This window comes from Hemitrygon akajei, chromosome 14 (genome assembly GCF_048418815.1).
Source record: "Hemitrygon akajei chromosome 14, sHemAka1.3, whole genome shotgun sequence".
Taxonomy (NCBI): Eukaryota; Metazoa; Chordata; class Chondrichthyes; order Myliobatiformes; family Dasyatidae; genus Hemitrygon; species Hemitrygon akajei.
In genome coordinates this window covers 41194035-41220772 of record NC_133137.1, presented here as the reverse complement: position 1 = coordinate 41220772, position 26738 = coordinate 41194035, and the positions used below count along the sequence as shown (strand labels likewise).

Sequence of the window (26738 nt, the reverse complement as noted above, 5' to 3'; positions counted from 1 at the left end):
TTACAATTTATGTCAACGATTTAGATGAAGGCATTGAGAATAACATCAGCAAATTTGCTGATGATACTAAGCTGGGTGGCAGTGTGACATATGATGAGGATGTTAGGAGAATTCAGGGTGACTTGGATAGGCTGGGTGAGTGGGCAGATACTTGGCAGATGACGTTTAATGTGAATAAGTGTGAGGTTATCCACTTTGGGAGTAAGAACAGGAAGGCAGATTATTATCTGAATGCTGTAGAGTTAGGTAAGGGAGAAATACAAAGAGATCTAGGAGTACTTGTTCATCAGTCACTGAAGGTGAATGAGCAAGTGCAGCAGGCAGTGAAGAAGGCTAATGGAATGTTGGCCTTTATTACAAAGGGAATTGAGTACAAGAGCAAGGAAATCCTCTTGCATTTGTACAGGGCCCTGGTGAGACCATACCTGGAGTATTGTGTATAGTTTTGGTCTCCAGGGTTAAGGAAGGACATCCTGGCTGTAGAGGAAGTGCAGCGTAGATTCACGAGGTTAATTCCTGGGATGTCTGGACTGTCTTACGCAGAGAGGTTAGAGGGACTGGGCTTGTACACGCTGGAATTAAGGAGATTGAGAGGGCATCTGATTGAAACATATAAGATTATTAAGGGATTAGACAAGTTAAAGGCAGGAAATATGTTCCAGATGCTGGGAGATTGCAGTACCAGAGGGCATGGTTTGAGAATAAGGGGTAGGTCATTTAGGACAGAGTTAAGGAAAAACCTCTTCTCCCAGAGAGTTGTGGGGGTCTGGAATGCACTGCCTCGAAAGGTAGTGGAGGCCAATTCTCTGGATGCTTTCAAGAAGGAGCTAGATAGATATCTTATGGATAGGGGAATCAAGGGATATGGGGACAAGGCAGGAACTGGGTATTGATAGATGATTAGCCATCATCTCAGAATGGCGGTGCAGGCTCGAAGGGCCGAATGGTCTACTTCTGCACCTACTGTCTATTGACTTTACAGGAGACAGACTATGCAAATACAAAAGGAAAGAAATAATAATAAACAAATATTGAGAACATGAGATGACGAGTCCTTGAAAGTGAGTCCATTGGTTGTGGGAACAGTTCAGTGATGGACCAAGTGAAGTTATCCCCTTTTGTTCAAGAGTCTGATGGTTGAGGAGTAATAACTGTTCCTGAACCTGGTGGTGTGAATTCCAAGACTTCTGCACTGTCTTCCTGATGGCACCAGTGAGAAGAGAGCATGTCCTGGGTGGTAGGAGCCCTGATGATGAATGCTGCTTTCCTGTAGATGTGATCAATGGTGAGGAGGGCTTTACCCATAAGGGACTGGGCTGTGTCCACTACTTTTTGTAGGATTTTCTGTCAAGGGCATTGGTGTTTTCCATACCAGGCTGAGATGCAGCCAGGTAATGTACTCTCCACGCCATATCTGTAGAAGTTTGTCAAAGCTAATCATCTGGCCCATCTGCCCGATGTTCAGCTCTGAAAGGGAAGTCACAGGCTATTGATTGCAGTGGTTGTTTAGTCTTGTTTATTGCCAGCAGGTTGTTGCTGTGATTCACCAGCACTATCATAATCCAATAAATAATAATTAGCTATAAATTACTGGTTATATATATTTAAATTAGTGTTAAAAGTTATTTTTTAAAAAACTGATGTTCAGTGTGCATTCAGAAATCTGATGGATGAGAAGGTGCTGTTCCTGAAACATCAAGTGAGTCCCTTCAGGCTCCTGTACCATCTCAACAGTAGCGATGAGAAGAAGGCTGGGTTTTGAGTACTCAAAACTTCCATTTCCGAGCCTGGTGCTGAAACGTATGTTCTTAAGTGTTTTATATGCATAGAAAGGTAAAATATATACTATATACTAAGACAAACATTTGACTAACTGACGGTAAATAATACCGGATGTACCTGTTCTGACTTAGTAAGAGAACTTCCGATTTTTTTCAATCCCGATCCACGGTAACCTACGCACATCCTCCCGTATACTGTACTTTAAATCATCTCTAGATTACTTATAATACCTAAAACAATGTAAATGCTATGTAAAATAGTTGTTATACTGCATTGTTTAGGGAATAATGACAAGAAAAAAAGTCTGTACATGCTCGAACAACAAGTGCTGGAAGAGCAGTTCCGTGTTTTCTCGATTCGCGGTTGGTTGAATTCACGCATGCGGAACTCGCGGATAAGGAGGGCCGACTGTATTTGGCTTAAATTTTTCTTAGCAAGATTCACAATAATAAAAGGTTTGGAAAGAGGTGAAACACCATCAGTCATTGGAAAAGCATTAGGCTACAGTCGGTTAACAATTGGAACAATTTTAAAGGATAAAGTGAGAATAATGGAGCACGTGAAAGGCCCTGCCCCGATTTAATTATTGGAGCACATACGTTTCTTAAGTGTTTTATATGCATAGAAAGATAAAATATATACTAAGACAAACGTTTGACTAACTAACGCTAAATGATACTGGATGTACCTGTTCTGACTTACGTACAAATCCGATTTAAAGATGGAACTTGTTTGTAACCCGGAGACTGCCTGTATTTGGGTTGCATGAGTATTATCTGTTCTTGGCGGCATCAGCTACAGTGTTCACTGGTGAGTTAAGAATAGAATTGAACATAATTATCTTTAACCTTGTAATGTAGGAAAGTCATTGATGAAACAGCTGAAGCTGGCAGGGTAGAGGACAATGTCCTGAGATGTTCTTGGACCAAGATGACTAATCAAAAACTACACCTTTTCTCTTTTGTGCGAGCTAAGGCTTCAGATAGAGGTGTGTTCAGAGAACAGATCGCCTAATGAACACTAATATTTGAAGCTCCAGATCATGATGACCTTGTGCTGCCCAACTGAGAATAACATTCACTGCAGACTTTACCAGTCATCTAAAATGTGAATACTTAAATTGATTGGTATAAGTGGCCTGAATTTTGTCATTTTTGTTTATTTGTATAAAGATCTCAATTCATTTTTTTATGAAGTTACTTAATTTTCCTTTGGCTGTACTTTACAGGACTTACCATGCAGGATAGCATCAAATTAGCCTCGTGCGGGGATGATATTAAAATCTGGGATTCAGTTTCCATGACAGTAGTGGAACAATTTAATCCTCATAAGAAGCCCTGTGAAGTAACTTCTGTTTGCTGGACTGCGGATAATATCCTTTGATTCCATTATATTCTTTGCTACCGTTACATTTGCAGTTGTGTAAATTGTTTATTTCAAGATATGATCTATTGTCATCCTTAAAATCTGGTAAATGATTTTAATAAGTCTGAGATGCATTTGGCATTGTTTTGCAAATCAATGTTTTTAAGTATGTAAGAGAATAATTTTTACTCTTAGTGGAATTTGAAGTTTTCTTGATCTCTTTGCCTTTGCCAGCTTTCCTGCTGTTTTTCTCACTTAAACATCTCCATGTCATTTGTTTTGCAATATTTTGGTGCTGTTCCATGGTCTCTGTACTTTAGATTAAACTGAAGCGTAATGCTACCACGATTAGTTGTTAATTCCCTTGTATATTAAGCAAAATGTTTAAGTTCCTAATACAAAAAAAAACTATGTTCAGTGTCAACTTTAAAATTGTTTGCCTGAGATAGAGCAGCGATGTAGTCACAGATTTGGAAGACTTTTCTAATGTTCAGCTTTTTTAAAAGCTAGTCTAATGTTAATAAATTTCTTGCAAACTTTTTTTGTTTACTTTTGAATTCTTGAAAGTATAATTGATTCATTTACGGAAGTTTTTTTTTGTTGTCCAGAGTGCTAATAATTTGATTATTGTTAGCAAAATAAGATTACCAATCTTTATAATTGATTTGCCTTCATTCTTCTACATCAGCATTTGTTGAGTTCATCCAGCACTGGGGACAAAATAGTGTTATCATCCTGTACATCTACTCCCCTGTCTATAAAAGATTTTGCTGATGGGGTAGGTAACCTTTTATTAAAATGTTAAACCTTGTGTTGATTTATGGTTATCCTGTGATTATTAAGGTGAGAAAATTACTTATGAACATGTAACGTCAGTTTTGCTTAACTGTCTTCCATGTAATGTGATTCCAGTTTGATGTGTTTTGTTTCATTCTACAGAAAAAGCAGACGTGTGTAAGTCTGGGTTCTACTTGCAAGTATTTTGTAAGTGGTGGCCTTGACAACACGGTTAATATCTGGGATGTAAAGTTGAGGAGATGTCACAGAACCCTGAAGGTATTCTATTGACAATGATTCATGCTGTTGGATAGTTTGCTTATTAACACGGTTAATATCTGGAATGTAAATTTGAGGAGATGTCATAGAAAATTGAAGATATTCTGTTTGGTATTGGTTCTTTGGTTTGTTTTGGCAGTTGCATACAGGAACAGATAATTTGGCACTCTGGGATAGATATATCCTTATACCTTGTAATATTCTTGTTTACATAGAACAGTACAGTGCGGGAAGGGGTCCTCCATATCTGCACATTCATACGCTTCTCTAGAAGCCCCTTTAGTGCTTCTGTTGTGTTTGCCTCCAATAGCACCTATGGCATGGCATTCCTTGAACCTACCGCTTTGCACATCTTTTTAACCTATCACCTTAAATTCGTGTCCTTCAGTATTAGACATTTTGGTCCTCAGGATAAAGATGCTGACCATCTATAATTTTATAAATTTCTATCAGGTCTCCACTTAGCCACTCCAGAGAAGCCAGCCCAAGTTCAACCTCTCTATGACCACAAATCCAGGTAGATTCCTGGTAAACTTCAAAATCTGCATATCCTTCTTATGAGCAACCAGAACTGTAATTCTCCAGATGCACCTGACCAGAGTCTTATAAGGCTGAAACTAACTTACTGACTTGTGAACTCAGTACTTCAAGTACTGAGGCAAGGTAACACTGGCAAGACACGGCAACATACTGCGGGTAGCAAGCAAAACTACTAACTGTTCTATCAATTATATTTTTTCTGGCGTACAGTCACTGCAATCCAGTCTGTAATTTCCCTTTGGGAGTTGTGCTTTTGAACTGTTTGTACAAACTGACATTTTTATGACAGTTTGAAGAATTCAGCAAACTGGACTTTTGCAAATGTACCTATGGCTGCAGCAGCCATTGCTGGAGCAGGCTTGGGGCTGGATTGAAACTTCAGGCCAGATCGAACTGAGAGGCCCCTGGCTCAAGAGTGTAAAATGAATTGATGTTTAGCCGATTTAAGCGCTGAGCCTGATTTAAAAAGATAAAGGCATCGAGGGCAAAGGACAAACTGGTGTTCAGCTCGCTACTGCAACTGGCTCCATGGCTGTGGCCTTTAGCTATCAAGCTCCTGGACTGGCTACAGCACTGAACTGGCTCTGTGGCTGTGGACTCACTTTTGAGGACTCTGGGTTCATGTCTGTGTGTTATTTGTTTACACTTACTGTTTGCATGATTTGTTCTTTTTTCGCACATTGTATGTTTGACAGCATTTGTGTGTCTTTTTATGGGTTCTATTGTGTTTGTTTTGTGGCCGCCTGCAAGAAAACTAATCTTAAGGTTGTTTATGGATGCATACTTTGATAATAAATGTAATTTGAACTTTAAAGGCAAGTACGTTATATGCCTTCTTTACTACCGCATCAACTTGTGCAGGCAATTTCAGAAAACTATAGACTTGGATCTATAGATTCCTCTGTGCATCAATACTGTTAAGGGTCCTGCATTAACTGTACTGTTTCTTTGCATTTGAACTCACACTTGGTCAAGTTATTTGTCATCTGTTATCTGTCATTTCTGCACTCATATCTGCATCTGATCTATATCTCTCTGTATTCTTCGGTGCCATTGTGGATAGTGTACAAAATACCAATTTTTGTGTCATTTGTCAACTTACTAACCCATTCATCAATGGTTTAATCTATGTGCTGATCCCTATGGACAACTTTAGTCAGAATAAGTCTCATCAACCAGCCAAGCCACTGTGGATTTCATGAGCCTACCACGTGAGACCTTGTCACATGCCTTAATAAAATCCATGTAGATAATGTCCGTGGCTCAACCTTTGTCACCTCCTCAAAAAAAAACTCAACTGAATCTATTGATTGTCACCAATTAAGCCATGATTCTCCAAATGCTCCCTAAGAATCCTCTACAATAGTCCCACTGATGTGAGACTCACTGGTGGAAATTACCAGGATTATCCCCATTTCCTTTCTTAAGTAGCAGGGCAGCTTTAGCCACTCCTAACTCTCTGCCTAATTCCCTTCTTTGAGTTCTTTGCATTCCTCAAAGGCTGTGTTTAATCTTCACTTCCTAAGTCTTGCACATGCTTTTTCTTCTTGACTAAATTCATCCCTTCTCTCTTAATCTAGGGGCTTTTACTATGCTATTCTTGTCCTTTCTTGCTCTCTTGTTCTTTGTTCAGTTGGTCTTCAAGCCCCTTCTACATGTCAGATAGCTGTTCTCTCCTTAGTTTAACTCTCCTTAGTTCTTGCCTAATACTCTTGTACTTTGCTCTAGTTCATTTTAATACTGTCCAACAAGGTCTATTCAGAGCTATTTTAAAACTTGGTGATTACTATTTCCTACATGTTACCTGGCCAAGCTCTTTTCCAAATACCATGTCCAGTGTTGCCCTCCTAGCTGGATTATTTACTTTCTAATTTAAGAAACTCTCCTGGATGCATGTAGTAAATTCAATCCCATGTAAACCTCTTGCACTAAGGAGGTTTTGCCCTCCATTTGGGAAATTGAGGATAATAAAATAATGTGATCAGTCTCAGTGTAGAAGTTGTTCTTATGCAGCATTAAATACCATTTAAGGATGAAAGCTGCAGGGTTCTTCCACTGTTTGCAAATTTACTTCACTGCTGAAAAAACAGGTTCTGTTTTTAAGAAAATCATCCTCTAAGTCCTAGATTCCCCAACTCGGGAACTGTATTTAACATAATCTAACCTGTCCATTTCCTTAAGTGACTTCAATCAAAGAACCTCTTAATCTTCTGGTAAATCTACATTCCATTTCCTTTTTGCCTCAGGGATGGCCTAATCAGGATTTGGCGTAATGGTAAACTAATTCTATCCCTAGGTTAACCACCTTTTGTAGGTTATTGACAAAGGGAATGAAAGGGAGCATGTGAAAGAGAATAAATTGCAGGGCATTGTGGGCGGGGGGGAAGAAGGAAAGGTGGAATAAGCTTGATGGTATTGCTACTCTGGCATTTGGCATGGACTAGGTAGGCTAAATGGCCTCCAGCTACAAGATGTGACTTCGGCTCTCTTTTGCCTCAGCATTTTAAAAGCTTGACAGATGGGTGAGAGACAATCAGAGTATGCTGATTAAATAATTTTTATAATCTCTCGTCACGGGTCTGGGTGTCCTTTTTCAGAAATTAGGTAGTGTTTGAGGTACTTGTCAGGTTTCACTGGAGAAAGTGCAGAGGAAATTTAAGAGAATGTTGCCAGGATTGGAAAATTTTAGCTAGAAGGATGGGTTAAGTTAGAGGAATTTTCTTCAAAAGAACTGTGGCTAAAGGAGACTTGTCTGAGTTGTGTCAAATTAAGGGGATTAGTTAGAATAAACTAATAGGACTGGACCCAGGATTGAGATTTTTGATTGGAGAAAGGCTAACTTTGAGGAGATGCGAAAGGATTTAGGAGTGGAGTGGGACAATTTGGTTTATGGGAAGGATGTAATAGAGAGATGGAGGTCATTTAAAGGTGAAATTTTGAGGGTACAGAATCTTTATGTTCCTGTTAGGTTGAAAGGAAAGGTTAAAAGTTTGAAAGAGCCATGGTTTTCAAGGGATATTGGAAACTTGGTTCAGAGATCTACAATAAATATAGGCAGCCTGGAGTAAATGAGGTGCTCGAGGAATATAAAGAATGTAAAAAGAATCTTAAGAAAGAAATTAGAAAAGCTAAAAGAAGATATGAGGTTGCTTTGGCAAGTAAGGTGAAAATAAATCCAAAGGGTTTCTACAGTTATATTAATAGCAAAAGGATAGTGAGGGATAAAATTGGTCCCTGAGAGAATCAGAGTGGACAGCTATGTGTGGAGCCAAAAGAGATGGGGGAGATCTTAAACAATTTATTTTTTTCGGTATTCACTAAGGAGAAGGATATTGAATTGTGTAAGGTAAGGGAAACACGTAGGGAAGTAATGAAAACTGTGACGCTTAAAGAGGAGGAAGTGCTGGCGCTTCTAAGGAACATAAAAGTGGATAAGTCTCCAGGTCCTGACAGGATATTCCCTAGGACCTTGAGGGAAGTTAGTGTAGAAATAGCAGGGGCTCTGACAGAAATATTTCAAATGTCATTAGAAACGGGGGTGGTGCTGGAGGATTGGCGTATTGCTCATGTTGTTCCATTGTTTAAAAAGGGTTCTAAGAGTAAACCTAACAATTAACAATTAAGTTTGACGTCAGTGGTGGGTAAATTATTGGAAAGTATTCTTAGAGGTGGTATATATAATTATCTGGATAGACAGGGTCTGATTAGGAACAGTCAACATGGATTTGTGCGTGGAAGGTCATGTTTGACAAATTTTACTGAATTTTTTGAAGAGGTTATGAGGAAAGTTGATGAGGGTAAAGCAGTGGATGTTGTCTATATGGACTTCAGTAAGGCCTTTGACAAGGTTCTGCACGGAAGGTTAGTTAGGAAGGTTCAATCTTTAGATATTAATATTGAAGTAGTAAAATGGATTCAACAGTGGCTGGATGGGAGATGCCAGAGAGTAGTGGTGGATAACTGTTTGTCAGGTTGGAGGCCGGTGACTAGTGGTGTGCCTCAGGGATCTGTACTGGGTCCAATGTTGTTTGTCACATACATTAATGATCTGGATGATGGGGTGGTAAATTGGATCAGTAAATATGCAGAAAATACGAAGATAGGTGGCATTGTGGATAATGAAGTAGGTTTTCAAAGCTTGCAGAGAGATTTAGGCCAGTTAGAAAAGTGGGCTGAAAGTTGGCAGATGGAGTTTAATGCTGATAAACGTGAGGTGCCACATTTTGGTTGGAATAATCAAAATAGGACATATATCGTAAATGGTAGGGCATTGAAGAATGCAGTAGAACAGAGTGATCTAGGAATAGTTCCCTGAAGGTGGAATCACATGTGGATAGGGTGGTGAAGAAAGCTTTTGGTATGCTGGCCTTTATAAATCAGAGCATTGAGTATAGGAGTTGGGATGTAATGTTAAAATTGTACAAGGCATTGGTGAGGCCAAATTTGGAGTATTGTGTACAGTTCTGGTCACCGAATTATAGGAAAGATGTCAACAAAATAGAGTACAGAGGAGATTTACTTGAACGTTACCTGGGTTTCAGCACCTAAGTTATAGAGAAAAGTTGAACAAGTTAGGTCTTTATTCTTTGGAGCATAGAAGGCTGAGGGGGGAGTTGATAGAGGTATTTAAAATTTTGAGGGGGATAGATAGGGTTGACGTTGATAGGCTTTTTCCATTGAGAATAGGGGAGATTCAAACGAGGACATGATTTCAGAGTTGGGGGGCAAACATTTAGGGGTAACATGAGGGGGCACTTCTGTACTCAGGAAGTGGTAGCTGTGTGGAACGAGCTTCCAGTAGAAGTGGTAGAGGCAGGTTCGATATTGTCATTTAAAGTAAAATTGGATAGGTATATGGACAGGAGAGGAATGGAGGGCTATGGGCTGAGTGCAGGTTGGTGGGACTAGGTGAGAGTAAGTGTTTGGCACAGAGTAGAAGGGCCAAGATGGCCTGTTTCTGTGCTGTAATTGTTGTATGGTTAAACAAAGATCTATTTTCCTTAGAGGGTATATAGCATTGAGAGAATGGCTGAAAGATGAGGCGAGATGACAAAACATTATTTTCTGTGTTTGGAATCTGAAACTCATTGCATTTTGTTTTTAAAATAGTTTAAGAACTGACAGCAGGGCTATAGGCCTGAAAGGTGGATTTGGGCTGGATAGTTATTCTTCAGCCACTGGAGACATGATGGACCAATATAAATTTTGTATCATTTCTTTATCCAGAAAGCAATGTTGGGTCTGGAGAAACTGAGTAGATTTAGTGAGCTTCATTTCACCACAGAAGAATGCAGCAACCTTAGAAATGGAGTTCAATTCTGGTTTTGTATACCATTCTTGTAACCCTAAACAATGGATTAGAGAAGGTGTAATCATGTAAAGAGAAATTACAGATTGACCTTACTGAACCAGATCTTAATGTAGGTTATGTATTTTCTTTCCTCTTGAAGTAGCGCTGAATAACTGTGCAAGGTGAAAGACATGAATATCTGATTTTGGTTTTGCAGCAAGGTGTTGGGTCGGTAATTATTTTTTTTGGTTTTACTTTAGAAGTATATTGGATAGTGTGAGTTAACTCCCACAATTGTTGTTTAGACACTTAATAGTTTCGAGAATATGTGCAATAAAACTATTCTTTCGTACATACCTAATTTCCTTTACTAATGTAACCTGTGGTTAGTTGTTTGTCTTAATATTTCCAATCACCGTATGCTCCAGATTAATTATCTAAACTGTACACCCATATCTCTGTACTCTTAATTGTGGGCCATTTAGGTAAGACCAGATTTCTTTTAATCAAAAAGCAGTCACTTTTAACTTAATGTTCATTTTATTATGCAAACTGTGTATGACTTTATACTGATGAACAATATTTCTGTTGTAGGATCACAGGGAGGCTGTGAATTGCGTATGCTTCAATTGGAATGACTGCTACATAGCCTCTGGTTCCTGCAGAGGTGATATTATTGTACACAGTATTACGACAAATATTTCCAGTACACCTTTTGGCCATGGCAAAACACAGGTACATACAGTTATCCACTGCTGGGAAGTATTTAATATTTTTGTGTATTTGCCTGTTTTTGAAAACTATTGATATTAAAATTGAGAAATTGTCAATTTTAGTTTGGGGAGATAGGAAAAATAATTTAGGATTGATTGGCTTTTACTTGTGCACTTTTTTTAACACTGACAAGGTTTGGAAATAACTTCCACAGATAATTGAAGAAATGCTTTGAGTTTGCTTTAGGGAATTATTGTCACATTTACAGAGATGCAGTGAAAATGTTTTATTTACGTGCCATCCAGACAGACTATTCCATACATTACATTAAGGTAGTAAGTAGGTAAATGATAACAGAATGTAGAGTATAGTGTTACAGATTCAGAGGAAGTGCAATATTGATAGACCAATAAAGATCTCTGTCAAGGCCCCAGTCCTCTCCCTTAATAGAGATGTCCTGGGGACCTATCCACTTTGATGTTTCTCCATGTAAATCCTCTTCATGCCCTACACCACCACCTTCCTAATCACATCATCGTCTAACTCAGTGAATGCTGATGCAAAGTACTCATTTAGGAACTTGCCCACATCTGGCTCCACGCACGTTCCCTCCACTGTCCTTGAGTTTTGATCAGTAGTTAATTTTGGAAAATGGTATTGGTTTTTTCCTTATTTTTGGCTCTGAAGAACTTTCATTCCTCTTCCACAAGTGAACTTTAAAATTTTCTTTGTCTTTTTCCAGCCAGTGCAAGACCTGAAGTATTCCATCTTTAAAAAGGCTTTGCTGGGAAGTGCCCATGACAGTGGGACTGTAACTCTTTGGGATGTTAATACACAACAGAGTCATCATACCTTTGAAAATGCTCATAAGGCACCAGCTTCTGGCTTGTGCTTTTCACCAGTAAATGACTTATTGTTTGCCACAGTTGGTCTGGATAAAAAAATCAACTGCTATGATTCCTCTAGCAAAATGTGAGTTGTACTACATCTGTTTTGAGAAGTACATTACATATCTTGAAAAATGAAATGATTTGAAAGGGCAATGGGCCAACAGTAATTAGCAAATACAAATAAAATGTGCTCTTTGCTGAGGATCAAGAAAACATTTGCATTTAAATTAAAATCATTGTCAAATATGGGCAAGTTTTTGAGAATAAATCCTCAGATCCTGTGGGATATGTTAGAATAGTAAAATGATTTAGAAAAAAATTAATATAGCAATTACTGAGAACTGTATTTAATGATGATTGTTGGAGAGGATTTCTGACATGCTGTGAAGTTTTGCTGTGATATGGGAGGTATCAAGTACAGATTTTTGAAATTTGCTAATCGGGTTATAACTTTCAATAGGTTCTTTGTAGCCATTTGATGCTGTGTTTACCAAGTCCTATAGGCTCCTAATACGTTGTATCTTCGTACTTGTATCAACATCCTTTTATGGTTTTGTCCATTCCAATGTTGTCCAACATTGGACAATCTATAAATTATAGATCTATAGATCTATAAATCTATAGATTACAATCTATAGAGATTTCAGCAGGCCCCCTTTGCTTAAAATCCCACTAGACCGGATAAATTCGTAACCGAAGCCTTTTCTCTTTGTTTTTACCCTCCGTCCACACTAAAACGGTGTTTTCGTCCCCCGAAAACGGAGATTTTCAGAAACGCTCTCCAGAATGTGTAATTTTGAAAATGCCCCTTAGGCAGAGCAGTGTGGACGGGGTAACCGGAGAAATCTAAAAACGCTGTCGTGATGTGCCGGAACAGATGGTGACAGCAGCGCGCCATTTCATTGTTTCCTTGAACGATGGTAACGAGACTGAAGGCAGAAGAGTTAGAAATGTACTCACCAAGTATTTTGACCCATACTTACTGAATAAATAAGTATACTCACTTTGCCTTGTTTTCTGTCCTTGCTTGTATGAAGGTGGTTTACCTATTTATGCAAGTACTTCTCTGACAATAGATGTGTAACAGCCTAATGTAACATTGAATGGAAATACAAGATAACACTGATGCAGACATGTTTTATACATTTAACAAGGTGCTTTATTAATGCAATAGAGTTAGTCAGTTTTTCAGTGTTCGTCATCAGCCAGGTTATACGGTCCATGAACTCCCTGTCGGTTGCCTCCATATGCACCAGTATTTGTTTTTTTTTTACTTTTAAGTCCTGCGCGAGAGCCAACAGCAGCCTGTCGTTTAAGTTTTTATAGTCTAACTGGACAAATGCACACTAAGTCTTTCACAGCGAGATTCGACACCAAACATGTCACTTGTTTTTGGTAGATGTGTCCTGTGCATGCGCAGTAGGAGGAGATTCGCTGAAATATCCGTTTTAATGTGGACAGAAGTATTTTCAAAAACGATCAGTTACGTGAAACCGGTGTTTTCAAAATTATCCGGTCTAGTGTGGACGTAGCAATAGATTTGCTAAGTGAATGACAGATAACGGGGTGGAGAAAAAATAGAAGGCTTGTGTGGTTTTAAAGTTGTGAGAGTTTGAAAGGTGTTAGTGTTTGGAAGGAACATTAACATGTAAATACAGCAGCAATTAGGAACACATAGTGTTTTGGAGGTGGAGGTGCTTGTTCAGGTTACGTTAAGACCTTTCGAGAGTCATGAAGTCATACGAGACAGAACTGGGCCATTCAGTCTGTCCTTGTCCAAGCCAACCAACAAGTATACTAGATTTGGAATACTGTACCCGGTTTCAGTCTAGATTTCCAAGGAAGAATATCAGTGTACTAGTTCATTAGATTGATTCTGGGAAAAGATGGTTAAGTGAACTGGGCCAATACTCTTGAGTTTGGAACAGTTTAAGTGATCTTCTTGAAACAGAAATTCTTGGGGCTTGGCAGTGTAGATGCAGGGATGTGTCTCCTTGCGCAGAGTGCGGGGAACCAGCAGCGTGCCTCCGAATAAGGGGTTGTGAGGCAGTGGCTCTTAGTTGTGTCACTGTACTGTCCTAATCTTTGTTCGAAGTTCAGGCTCCTTGTCTGCAGGTCATGAATCTCCCAGAGTCCTGTAGAGGTGATATTGCTAATTATATCAAAGGTGACAATTACAGGGATCAGACATGACATACCCTTTTAAAATTTATGGCCATAGGTAAGTTTGGAAGTGTCCCCTCCTAATTCATCAGCAAACAACATCAGAGAACATGCTTCTGTCACAAGCCTCATTACTGGAAACATTAAGTTGCAATTCTACCAAACACTCAGATTTCTGTTATTTTTAATATGTAAAGTCTAAGTACTAAATTCAGTGGAAAACTGAATGATAGCTCAACAGATTTTGAGGAAACATTTTGAGCTTTTTGGCTTGGCACCTTTTTGAGTGAGTTTTACTTCAACTTGTTCGCTTTAGTACCTGTCCTTTTAATTATGTGTTTACTCTTTGTATCAAATTTCACATTCATTAAAACAGGTACACAAATGATGTAGAAGTTCCTGCATAGTTATGTGATGAGATATGGTAAGGAAAGTTTTCTTAGATAGAACAGTTATGGAATAATAGAATAGTAAGTACCTTCTATTATTTAGTAATTATTCTATATAAGAAAAACTTGCAATGAGTGGCATATGATTACTTCAGCTTGGTCATTCAGAACAAAGCTGAGCAAAATTTACACCAACATTGGAGCTGATATTTTTTCTGCATTTTATTTTGCACAGGATATTGCGAACTATTTCTGTTGAGGCTCCTTTGACTGCAATAGGCTTTATGACTGATGGAGCAACTTTGGCTGTCGGATCCATCAGGGGCAAAATTTACATCTACGATTTGCGAGTGACAACTTCACCATTAAAGGTTGTCAGTGCCCACAAGAAATCTGTGCGGTGCTTAAAGTTTCAGAATGGCCCCACGCCAATCAGGGTAGGTGAACTGTTCATCATATTGTTACTGTGTAATACCCATACTGATTTAAATCCATATTTATCGAGATGGAATAGAGTATTGTCATTTTAAGTTGCAACCACATCCGGGGTGGGGGGGGTGGGGGGGATTGATAAGTTTGTGGCGTAAGGTAGAAGGAGATGAGATATACAGCTCTCGTTACATGCACATGCAGGTCAACTCTTTGAGTGATTATGCAGAAAGTTTGAAGTTAATAACTCATCTCCTTCTACCTTAGGCCACAAACTTATCAATTACCCCTGCTGTGAACACTTTCTGGAGGTCCAAGATCCTTATGCTCTATGACAGTGTAAACGTAGGAGGGGACTATGTTGAAAAATAAATGTGCTAGGTTTTCTAAAATTGACTCCTTCTACCTTAGACCATGAACTTATCAATCACCCCTTGTAAATGCAGTACAGTATAGAAATAGGCACTTGAGTCCATCTAGTTCATTGTTGTTCTATTTCCTGTCTTATGGCTGACAGGTAGGAGGCAGTGAGTGGAAATAAGAGGTCTGTTCTGGTTGTCTGCCAGTGACTAGTGGTGATCCTCAGGGATCAGTTTTGGGACCACTACTTATCACATTATTTGGATAATGGAATTGATGGTTTTCTGACAAAGTTTGAGAATAATACGAAGACAGCTGGAGGGTTAAGTGCTGAGAAAGCAATGTGATTGCAGCAGAACTTGGACAAATTGGAAGAATGGGCAAAAATGTGGCAGATGGAATATGTATGATGTAGTTTGGTAAAAGGAACAATAGTACAGACTATTATCTAAATGGGGGAGAAGGTTCAAACATTAGAGAGACTTGGGAGTCCTTGTACAAGACTCCAAGAAGGTTAATTTTACAGGTTGAGTCTGTGGTAAAGAAGTCAAGTGCAATGTTGGCATTTATTTCAAGGAGAATAGAATATAAAAGCAAGGAGATAAATCTGAGGCTTTATTAGACACTAGTCAGATCGTGCTTATAGTATTGTCAACAGTTTTGGGCCCCATATCTCAAAAAGGATGTGTTGTCATTGAAGAGTCCAGAAAAGGTTCATGAGGATGATTCTGGGAATAAAGGGGTTAACATGTGAGGAGTGTTTGGCAGCTTTGGGCCTGTACTCACTGGAATTTAGAGGAAGGTGGGGGGGGGGAATCCCATTGAAACTTACCAAATGTTGAAAGGACTAGATTGGGTGGATATGGAGAAGATGTTCCCTCTGGTGGGGGTATCCAGAACTGGAGGGCACAGCCTCAAAATTGAGGGGTGAGCTTTCAGAACAGAGGTAAGAAGGAATTTTTTTTTAGCCAGAAAGTGGAATGCTCTGCCGCAGGCAGTGGTGGAGGCCGAGTCCATGGATATATTTAAGGTTGAAGTTGATAGTTTCCTGATCAGTCAGGGCATCAAAGGATATAGTGAGAAGACAGGTGTATGGGGTTGAGTTGGATCTGGGATCAGCCATGATGGAATGGTGGAGCAGACTCGATGGGCTGAATGGCCTAATTCTGCTCCTGTGTCTTATGGTGGTGCATCAGGTGGCATTTCTTTTTGTCATTTCTGTAGCATTTAACTTTTTTGAGGCTGAGTTGGTAGCTGGATACTCATCCCAGCACAGATGGAAAGCATGTAAGAAGCCAGCTGGATTTGAACTTGGAACCATTTGCCTCGAAGTCCGGTGCTGATGCCACTACACCACTGGCTGGTACATCTATCCATACTGAAGTACTAATCTGCCTCAGCCCATCGACCTGCACCTTAACCATGGCCCTCCATATCCCTCCCATTCATGGACCTATCAAAATTTCAATTAAATATTGAAATTGAACCCACATTCACCTCTTGCTGGCAGCTCTTTCCATACTCTCAGAGGGTGATGAGTTAAGTTTCCCCTCATGTTCCCCTTAAACATTTCACCTTTCACCCTTGACCCATGATCTCTAGTTCTAGTCTTGCCCAACTTCAATGACAGGAAAAAATCTGTTTGCATTTGCACTATCTATACCCATCATAATTTTGTTTACTTCTATCAAGCTTCCCTCATTCTTCTACATTCCAGGGAATAAAGCCCTAACCTATTCAATCTTTCCCTATAACTTGGGTCCTCAAGTATTGACAACATCCTTGTAAATTTTTTCTGTATCCTTTCAATCTTATTAATATCTTTCCTGCAGGAAGGTGACCAAAACTGCATGCGTTACTCCAAATTACTAGCCAATATCTTGTACAACTTCAACATTACATCTCCACTCCTGTACTCAATAATTTTATTATGAAGGCCAATGTGCCAAAAGCTTTTACCTATGACACCACTTTCAAGGAATTATGGATTTGTATTCGCAGATCCCACTGTCTACTGCATTCCAGTGTCCTTACACCTGTGTAAGTCCCACCCTGGTTTGTCCTTCCAAAGTGCAACAATCCCACTTGTCTGCATTAAATTCCATCTGCCATTTTCAGCTCATTTTTCCAACTCGTCCAGATCGCTCTGCAAGCTTTGGTAGTCTTCCTTGCTGTCCACTAGACCTTCAATCTTGGTGTCATTAGCAAATTTGCTGATTCAATTAACCACATTATCATCCAGATGATTGCTATAGAATGACAAACAACAACAGACTCGTCAGGAATACAACCATCTACTACCTTCTGGTTTCTCCCCCTGAAACCAATGTCTAATCCAATTTACTACTTTATCAAATACCAAGTGAATTAACCTTCTTGGAAAATCCTTTCAAGTGGGACCTTGTTGAAGGCTTTGCTAAAGTCCTTGTCAACAACATCCATTGCCTTGCCATCATCAACTTTGTTGATAATTTCTTTGAAAATCTATAATTAGTTGGATGTGTCCTAACATGCACAAAGCTATGTTGACTGTCCCTCATAAGTCCTTGTTTATTCAAATACTTACACGGTACGTTTGGGTCATTATACATTATAGGCCCATAATTTCCTGGCTTATTCCTGGAGTCCTTTTTAAACAAGTGAACAGCTTCAGCTATCCCAAACAAGAGAAAATCTGCAGATGCTGGAAATCTGAGTGACACACAAAATTCTGGATGAACTCAGCAAACCAGGCAGCATCTAGGAAAAGAATACAGTCTACATTTTGGGCCGAAACCTTTCGGCAGGACATTGACGTTTCTGCCCAAAGCATTAAATGTATTATTTTCCTAGATGCTGCCTGCTGAGTTCCTCCAACTTTAGCTATCCTCCAACCCTCTTGCACCTTACCTGTGGCTAAGGGTGTTTGAAATATTTCTGCTAGGAGCCCCTGTAATTTCTGCAATAGCCTTCCACAGGATCCAAGGGGACACCTTGTCAGGTTCTGGGGATTTATCCACCTTAATTTGCCTATACAGCAAACACCTGCTTTGCCTCACTTCTATAGACTCTGTGTCTGTCTTTTGAATAAATACAGGTGCAAAAAATTAATTTAAGATCTCTTTCGGCTCCATGCATGGATGTACTCTCTAATCTTCCAGAGGGCCAGTTTGTCACTTGCTAACATTTTGCTTTGTTGTATATTTAAAACCATATAAACACCTTTGCCAGAGAACAAGCTGTCCCAGTCCATACTTACCAGATCTTTTATGATGCCATCAAAATTGGCTTTCAATTTAGAATCTCAACCTGAGGACCAGACCTATCCTTCTGCATAATTATCTTAAAATGAATAGCATTATAATAATTAGATGCCAAGAGTTTTCTTACCTGTCCCCTCGCCTGTCTCATTCCCCAGTTGTAGATATATTGCACTGTCTAGATGGGACCTCTATGTACTGATTAAGAAAACTTGCTCGAACACATTTTACAAACTCTTGCCCATCCAGCCCTCATACAGTATGGCAGTCCCAGTCAATATGTGGAATGTTAAAATCACCTACTATCACAGCCTTGTGTTTCTTGCCACAGTCTGCGATCACTCTACAAATTTGCTCCTTTAGTTCCCATGAATTGTTGTCTATAATAGGTAGGTATGTCGCATCTGGAATTATTTCCAGGTAGCGGACGATTTCTTTCCACGCCACTCTGATGTATTGGAAAATCGTGTACTAGGCAAGTTACAGCAGTGGTTTGCCATTGCCTTCTGTTGAGTGAGTTTTTTTTTAAGAGATCACCAGCTCTAAATGGGAGCTGGCTGGATTCGAACTCAGGATCTCTCACCCTGAAGTCCAGTGCTGATGGACTACGCCACCAGCAGGCCATAGAATCCCATTATACGGTCTATAATAGAATCCCATTAATGTGGTCATCCCTTTCTTATTCCTCAGTTCCACCCTTGTAGCCTCAGTAGACAAGCTACCTAGTCTGAGCACTGCCGCAACATTTTCCCTGACTAGTAGTGTCATCCCTCCCACTCTCTATCAATGAATTTTACCATCTATTATATTCAAATTGTCACATAACATACAGTAGGTTCAGTAGACCATAAGACATAAAAACAGAATTAGGCCATTCAGCCTATTGAGTCTGCTCTGCAATTCCATCTAGACTGAATTATTATCCCTCTTAACCTTATTATTCTGCCTTCTCTTCATAAAATTGACACCCTCCACTAATCAGGAACCTATCAAACTCTGCTTAAATATACCCTAAGACTTGGCCTCCATAGCTGTCCATTTCAATGAAGTCCACAGATACACCACTCTGGCTAAAGAAACTACTCCTCATCTCTGTTCTGAAAGTACATTGTTCTACTCTTAGGCTGTACCCTCTGGTCTTAATGGTCTCCATTATAGGAAACATTCTTTTCCTATCCACTGTATCTAGGCTTTTCAATATTTGATAGGATTCAATGAGATCTCCCCTCATTCTTCTAAACTCCATTGAATACTGGCACAGAGCCATCAAGCGATCCTCCTAGGTTAGCCCTTTCATTCCCAGGATTATTTTCGTGAACTTCCTCCTGAAACCCTCTCCAATGCTAGTGCATCCTTTCTTGAATAAGGAACCCAAAACAGCTCTCAATACCAAGTGCAGTCTGACCAATGCATTATAATAGCATTGTGTTAACCTCTACAGTATTACAACTCAGGGCATTGGAGTTCAATTTTGGCATCCTTTATAAGCAAATTTATAAATTTCATTTGGGTGCACACGTGGGTTTTCTTCAGTAACTCTAGTTTCCTCCCACATTCCAACGATGTGATGCTTAAGTTGGAAATTTTTCTGTCATTCAGCTGTAGTTAAATCGGGGGTGGTTGCTGGTCAAAGGGCTGAATGGTCCTATTCTGCGCTCTATCTCAAGATTTTTTTAAAAAATTATGAAGCCTCAGCATTCCATCCTTTTGTATTCTAGTTCTCTTGAAATGAATGCTAAGATTTCATTTGCCTTCCTTACCACTGACTCATCCTACAGGTTAACCTTTAGGGAATCCTGCACAAGGACTCCTAAGTCCCTTTTATACCTCGGATTTCTAAATTTTCTTCCCGTTTAGAAAATAGTATTCTCCCAATCCAAGTCCTTCTGCAAACTTCTTGTTTCCTCAACACTACCTGCCCCTCCACTTATCTTTGTATCGTTCACAAACTTGGCCACAAAGCCATCAATTCTGTCATTCATATCATTGATATACACAGTCGGCCCTCTTTATCCACGGGTTCTACATGCGTGGATTCAACCAACCGCGGATTGGGAAAACCCAGAAGTTCTCCAGCACTTGTTGTTTGAGCATGTACAGACTATTTTTTCTTGTCATTATTCCCTAACAACTATTTACATAGCATTTACATTGTTATTAGATATTATAAATAATCTAGAGATGATTTAAAAGTACAGGCAGTCCCCGGGTTATGAACGAGTTCCGTTCCTGAGTCCGTCTTTAAGTTGGATTTGAAGTCGGAACACGTACATATGATATTTAGCGTCAGTTAGTCTAACGTTTGTCGTAGTATATAGTATATATTTTATCTTTCTATGCATATGAAACACTTAAACATATGTATTTCAGTAGTTAAACCACTGCGTTGCTTAGTAATAATTGTAGCTTTCATCGGGGCAGTGCCTTTTACATGCTCCATTAAAATTGTTCCGACTGTTGACCAACTGTAGCCTAACGCTTCTCCAATGACTGATGAAGTTTCACCTCTTTCCGATCGCTTTATTACTTCCACTTTATTTTCTCTCTTTTAATCTTTTTATTAGTATTAAAAATATTATGAACAAAATACAATTAAAATATTAATAATGGATTACAAACATATAAACTCCCATTACACATGAAGGAATACATAAACAATGAATACAGTATAAGTAAGCTTTCCCAAAACATAAACCATATAGTATATATATGAACAAGGTAAGTCTAGATATTCCATAATATATAATATTAAAAAAAGAGAAAAAAAAATAAATCTATATATGAAAGTTAACTAATCTACTAATCTAATATCTAAGAAAAAAAAACAAAAAAGGAAGAAAAAACTAAAAAAAAACTAAAAAAAAAAGAGAAGAAAAAAAAGGGCTGTTCATAATATCTCACAAGCATACATAAACATCAATGTCGTCAACTCCGATCCTCTCAACATACATACGATTAAAGCTGAACCACTTTATTTCCAATCGTGATCGTTATTATTTTTGTGAACAGAAACACTGCGGATTCAAAGCTGCGCTGGGTCCTAAAGTCCACCGCACTGAGGGACTTGAGCATCCGAGTTTTTTTGGTATGCATGGGTGTCCTGGAACCAATCCCCTGCAGATAAGGAGGGCCGACTGTAATGTGAAAAGTGATCCCAGCAATTGACCCTGTGGAACACCACTAGTCAGTGACAGCCAACTAGAAAAGCTCCTCTTTATTCCCATTCTTTGCCTTTTGCCAGTCAATTCTGCTAGTATCTTTCTTGTAATACTATGGCCTCTTGCTATGCAGCCTCATTTGTGGCACTTTGTCACATCCACTGACTCTCCTTTGTCTATCCTGCCTATTATTTCCTCATCTATTCCAACATACTGGTCAGGCAAGATTTCCCCTTAAGGAAACCATGCTGACTTTGGCCTCTTTTATCATTTGCTTCCAAATACCCTGAAACCCCAACCTTGATAATGGACTCCAACGTCTTCCCAACCACTGAAGCTAGGTCAGGCTAACTAACCAGTAATTTGCTTTCTTTTGCTTCCCTCCTTCCTTAAAACGTCTTAAAGAGTGGAGTGGCATTTGCAACTTTCCAGTTCTCCTGAACCTTTCCTGAATCTCAAACAATCTAATCACTGGCTGCAACACAAGCCCAAAGCATGATCGATCCATCCCCGTGCTTAACAGTTGGAGAGGTGTTCTTTTCATGATATTCTGCACCCTTTTTTCTCCAAACATACCTTTGCTCATTGCAGCCAAAAAGTTCTATTTTAACTTCATCAGTCCACAGGACTTGTTTCCAAAATGCATCAGGCTTGTTTAGATGTTCCTTTGCAAACTTCTGACGCTGAATTTTGTGTTGAGGACACAGGAAAGGTATTCTTCTGATGACTCTTCCATGCAGGTCATATTTATGCAGGTGTTGCTGCACAGTAGAACAGTGCACCACCACTCCAGAGTCTGCTAAATCTTCCTGAAGGTCTTTTTCAGTCAAATGGGGGTTTTGATTTGTCTTTCTAGCAATCCGACGAGCAGTTCTCTCAGAAAGTTTTCTTGACCTCCACTATTCCTGTTAACTGCCATTTCTTAATTACATTATGAACTGAGGAAACAGCTAACTGAAAATACTTTGCTGTCTTCTTATAGCCTTCTGCTTTGTGGGCATCATTTATTTTAATTTTCAGAGTGCTAGGCAGCTGCTTAGAGGAGCCCATGGCTGTTGATTGTTGGGACAAGGTTTGAGGAGTTAGGGTATTTATAAAGCTTTGAAATTTACATCACCTGGCCTTTCCTAACGATGATTGTGAACAAGCCATAGCCCTAACAAGCTATTTAAGATCTAAGACCTTGGTAAAAGTTATCTGAGAGCTCAAATCTCTTGGGGTGCCCAAACTTTTGCATGGTGCTCCTTTCTTTTTCTTCATTCTAAAATTGTACAAAACAAAAATAATACACTAATCTTGCTTAAGATGTTGAAAAGTTAAAATGTCTCACCTTTATGACTTTTGGAGATCAGTTCATCTTCTACTCACTTAACTATGCATAGTGACAGAAATTTTGACCAGGGGTGCCCGAACTTTTGCATGCCACTGTATCTGTGAAACATTTTTATCCTGAACTCCTTGAATGCTTTCCATTGGCCTAGGACAGATTTACTTTCTGTAGAAATTTCCAGTACTCTTTTTCTTGGCCATTTCATGGCCTAAAGCTTTTATTTGTGTTATCTTTTTCCTTTCCAGGAACTCCTTATTCTAATTGAATAAGTCACTGCCAAGGAACTCTGCCAAAGATGTTCATTCTAGCAGCTCAGCTTTCATTCCTTTAACCTCATTTCTGAAGTGCAACCCCATTACAAGTCCTCATTGGGCTTGCTGTAAATGGACATATTACAGGGTGTTATTTCACAAATTTTCTACTGTACTTTTTTAGGCTGATTGTACCATGGCTAAAATCAGCAGTTGGAGTTCCTGTTACTCCCCTGACCACCCCCATTCATCCCAGTCTACCCTCAAGGCTTCAGATTGAGGGGTATTAATCTGTTGTCATCTGTAACCTCTCATTTTATAGTATTTTATCTGTTTAGGTGGAATTCTAAGTTTGTTAATAGTATGAAACTCAATTAGAGAGCAGTATAATCATAGACCCGGGGGACATTAACAGGTGAAATGGGTAAAAACATTGCAGATAAAATTAAATGCGAGTTAACTGAAATGCTGTGTTTGAGGGAAATATTGTGGAGAAAGAACATAATCCAAATTGTACCTTTCTGTGGAGGATCTGGAGGAGTACGTCCACAAATTAGGGGAAACTCAAAGTTTGTAGGCTTGATAATTCTTAAACTTGTGATACAGGAGAAAGTCAATTTGGCCAATTGGGCCTGTGTCTGTTCCCAGGAGAGCAATCCTATTAGACTCAATTTAATTCAATTCTGTCCACACTTGCTCAAAAACTTCCCTTTGATTCCTTTTACCATTTTCCTACACTTGGGGTAATTCACAGCAGCTAACAAACTTGCTAGAATGTCTTTAGGAGGTGGGAGGAATCTGGTCATACAGAGAATTTACAAGCTTTGAGTAGGCAGCACCCAAGATCAGGATCGAGCAAGTATTCTTGTACAGTGAGGCAAAGTAGAGGTAAACCAAAGTTCTGCTAAACTCAAATGTCAGCTTGGACATCAGGTGGAATATTTTGCACAATTATGGGCATCACACATTAACAAAAGATTTCAGGATTTTAGAAGGATACTGTTTATTTACTGTGAGTAAGCCAGGGGTATTGTTATTTTGAAAACCATGGTTTGTTCTTCAGAACAGATATGAACATAGGACATTAAAGCACAGTATAGACCCATCAGCCCTTGATGTTCTGACCTTGTAACTTACTAAGATCAATCTAACCTTCCTGCCTACAGGGGCCCTGCATTTTTTTTTTTACAATCCATTTGCATATCTAAGAGCTTCTTTAATGTCTGTCAAATATGAAGATGATAATTGATGTATGTATTGAGGATTGTGCTGGTTTTTGATAGAGCAGTTAAGGAGAAATTCTTCTTTGGCCAGTGGTGGGTAACAAGAGGTTATTAGAAAATAGCGTGTAGAGCAGTACAGCACTCTTACAGGTCTTTCAGCCCACAAAATTAGAAAACATACAGCACAATACAGGCCCTTTAGCACACAAAGCTGTGCCGAACATGTCCTTACCTTAGAACTACTTAGGCTTACCCATAGCCCTCTATTTTTCTAAGCTTCATGTACCTATCCAGGAGTCTCTTAAAAGACCCTATCGTTACCGCTTCCACCACCGCCACCGGCAGCCCATTCCACGCACTCACCACTCTCTGTTTTTTAAAAAAAAACTTACTCCTGACATCTCCTCTGTACCTACTTCCAAGCACCTTAAAACTGTGCCCTCTATTGTTAGCCATTTTAGCCCTGGGGAAAAAGCCTTTGACTATCCACATGATCAATGCCTCTCATTGCTCCTAAGAGAAAAGGCCAAGTTCACTCAACCTATTCTCATAAGACATGCTCCCCAAAATTGTTCTAAACTTTTAACTTTCTTCCATGACTTTCTGTCATCTCCTATCAGATTCCACCTTCTCCATCCCTGTATCTCTTTCACCAATCAACTTCCCAGCTCTTTACTTCACCCCACCGAAGTTTCACCCATCACCTTGTGTTTCTTCCTCCCCTTCTCCGCCTTCTTACCTTGACTCCTCCCCCCCCCCCCAGTCCTGATGAAAGGTCTTGGCCCGAAGCGTTATCTGTACTCTTTTCCACAAGTGCTGCATGGTCTGCTGAGTTCCAGCATTTTGTGTGTTATAACATATTTAAATTGTCAGTGTTTCAAATTGTAACAATAAACACAGAATGGAAGTCGGTAGCTCATTGTTAGTAAACAACCATTCCACTGATGTCTTTGTAATAAAGACAGACGAGGAAAAGTTTACTAAATGTGAAAGATTTTCTTTGTACTGTAATTCCAATTAATACATAAAATTAAAAATATGTGTTTTTCTCCATTTTTATTCTAAATATTCATAGTTTTTCCAAAAAAACATCTAAAGTGCTTCACAATTTTCAGGCCATATTTTGGGGAAAAAATAAATTTCTTGCTCAGAACAATGGTCTGTTCACACAACTGTTATAGAGAGGGAAAGAAATGGGAATGTTGAACAGGTCTCACTTCAGCCTTTGCAGCTCCAGTGAAAACATCCAAGTCTGGCCAATGTCTCTCCATTGCACATGCCCTCTAATCTAGGCAGCATCCTTGTAAACCATTTCTGCAAAATACAATATTCTAGAGGCAACTTGACTAGAAGTTTATAAAGCTGTAACTCATTTCCTTGTCTAATAAAGCCAAGCATATGACATGTTGCCCTTACTGCCCTGTCAACCTGTGTGGTCTCAAGGATGAAGGATCCTTAAAGGATCATATCGATGGCATCTCCCAGAGTAAGGGGTTTAGATGGGGGTGGAGTTTGTTAGGTGTGTTCAGGAAGCTTTCTTGACACAATATGTAGATAAGCCTACAAGAGGAGAGGCTGTACTTGATCTGCTATTGGGAAATGAACCTGTTCAGGTGTCAGATCTCTCAGTGGGAGAGCATTTTGGAGATAGTGATCACAATTCTATCTCCTTTACCATAGCATTGGAGAGGGATAGTAACAGACAAGTTAGGAAAGCATTTAATTGGAGTAAGGGGAGATATGAGGCTATCAGGCAGGAGCTTGGAAGCATAAATTGGGAACAGATATTCTCAGGGAAATGTCCAGAAGAAATGTGGCAAATGTTCAGGGGATAATTGTGTGGAGCTCTGAATAGGTATGTTCCAATGAGACAGGGAAAGGGTGGTATGGTACAGGAACTGTGGTGTAGAAAGGTTGTTGTAAATCTAGTCAAGAAGTAAAGAATAGCTTATGAGAGGTTCAAAAAAGGTAATGATATGAATCTAGAAGATTATAAGGCTAGCAGGAAGGAGATTAAGAATGAAATTAGGAGAGCCAGTAGGGGCCATGAGAAGGCCTTAGTAGACAGGATTAAGGAAAACCCCAAAGCATTCTACAAGTAAGAGGATAAGATGTGAGAGAATAGGACCAATCAAGTGTGACAGTGGAAAAGTGTGTATGGAACGAGAGGAGATAGCAGAGGTACTTAATGAATACTTTGCTTCAGTATTCAGTATGGAAAAGGATCTTGGCGATTTTAGGGATGACTTGCAGCAGACTGAAAAGCTTGAGCTTGTAGACATTAAGAAAGAGCATGTGCTGGAGCTTTGGGAAAGCATCAAGTTGGATAAGTCACTGGGACCAGGCGAGATGTACCCCAGACTACTTTGGGAGGCGAGGGGCGATGGCAATGATCATTGCATCATCAATGGGGATGGGAGAGGTTCTGGAGGATTGGAGGGTTGCAGTTGTTGTTCCCTTATTCAAGAAAGGGAGTAGAGATAGCCCAGGAAATTATGGACCAGTGAGTCTTACTTCAGTGATTGGTAAGTTGATGGAGAAGATCCTGAGAGGCAGGAT

General features: G+C 39.4%; 1 protein-coding gene across 2 annotated transcripts in view; it reads left to right on the top strand.

Moving 5' to 3' along the window:
• The window catches only part of nedd1 (NEDD1 gamma-tubulin ring complex targeting factor), a 77784-nt gene that overhangs the window by 9109 nt on the left and 41937 nt on the right, over nt 1-26738 (top strand). For both annotated transcript variants that reach the window (XM_073065899.1, XM_073065900.1), the window contains exons 2-7: nt 3011-3156; nt 3833-3925; nt 4087-4203; nt 10628-10768; nt 11490-11719; nt 14425-14626. In XM_073065899.1, coding sequence (XP_072922000.1) covers nt 3019-3156; nt 3833-3925; nt 4087-4203; nt 10628-10768; nt 11490-11719; nt 14425-14626 — 921 coding nt within the window. In that variant the 5' untranslated portion in view covers nt 3011-3018. The remainder of the gene's footprint in view (nt 1-3010; nt 3157-3832; nt 3926-4086; nt 4204-10627; nt 10769-11489; nt 11720-14424; nt 14627-26738) is intronic.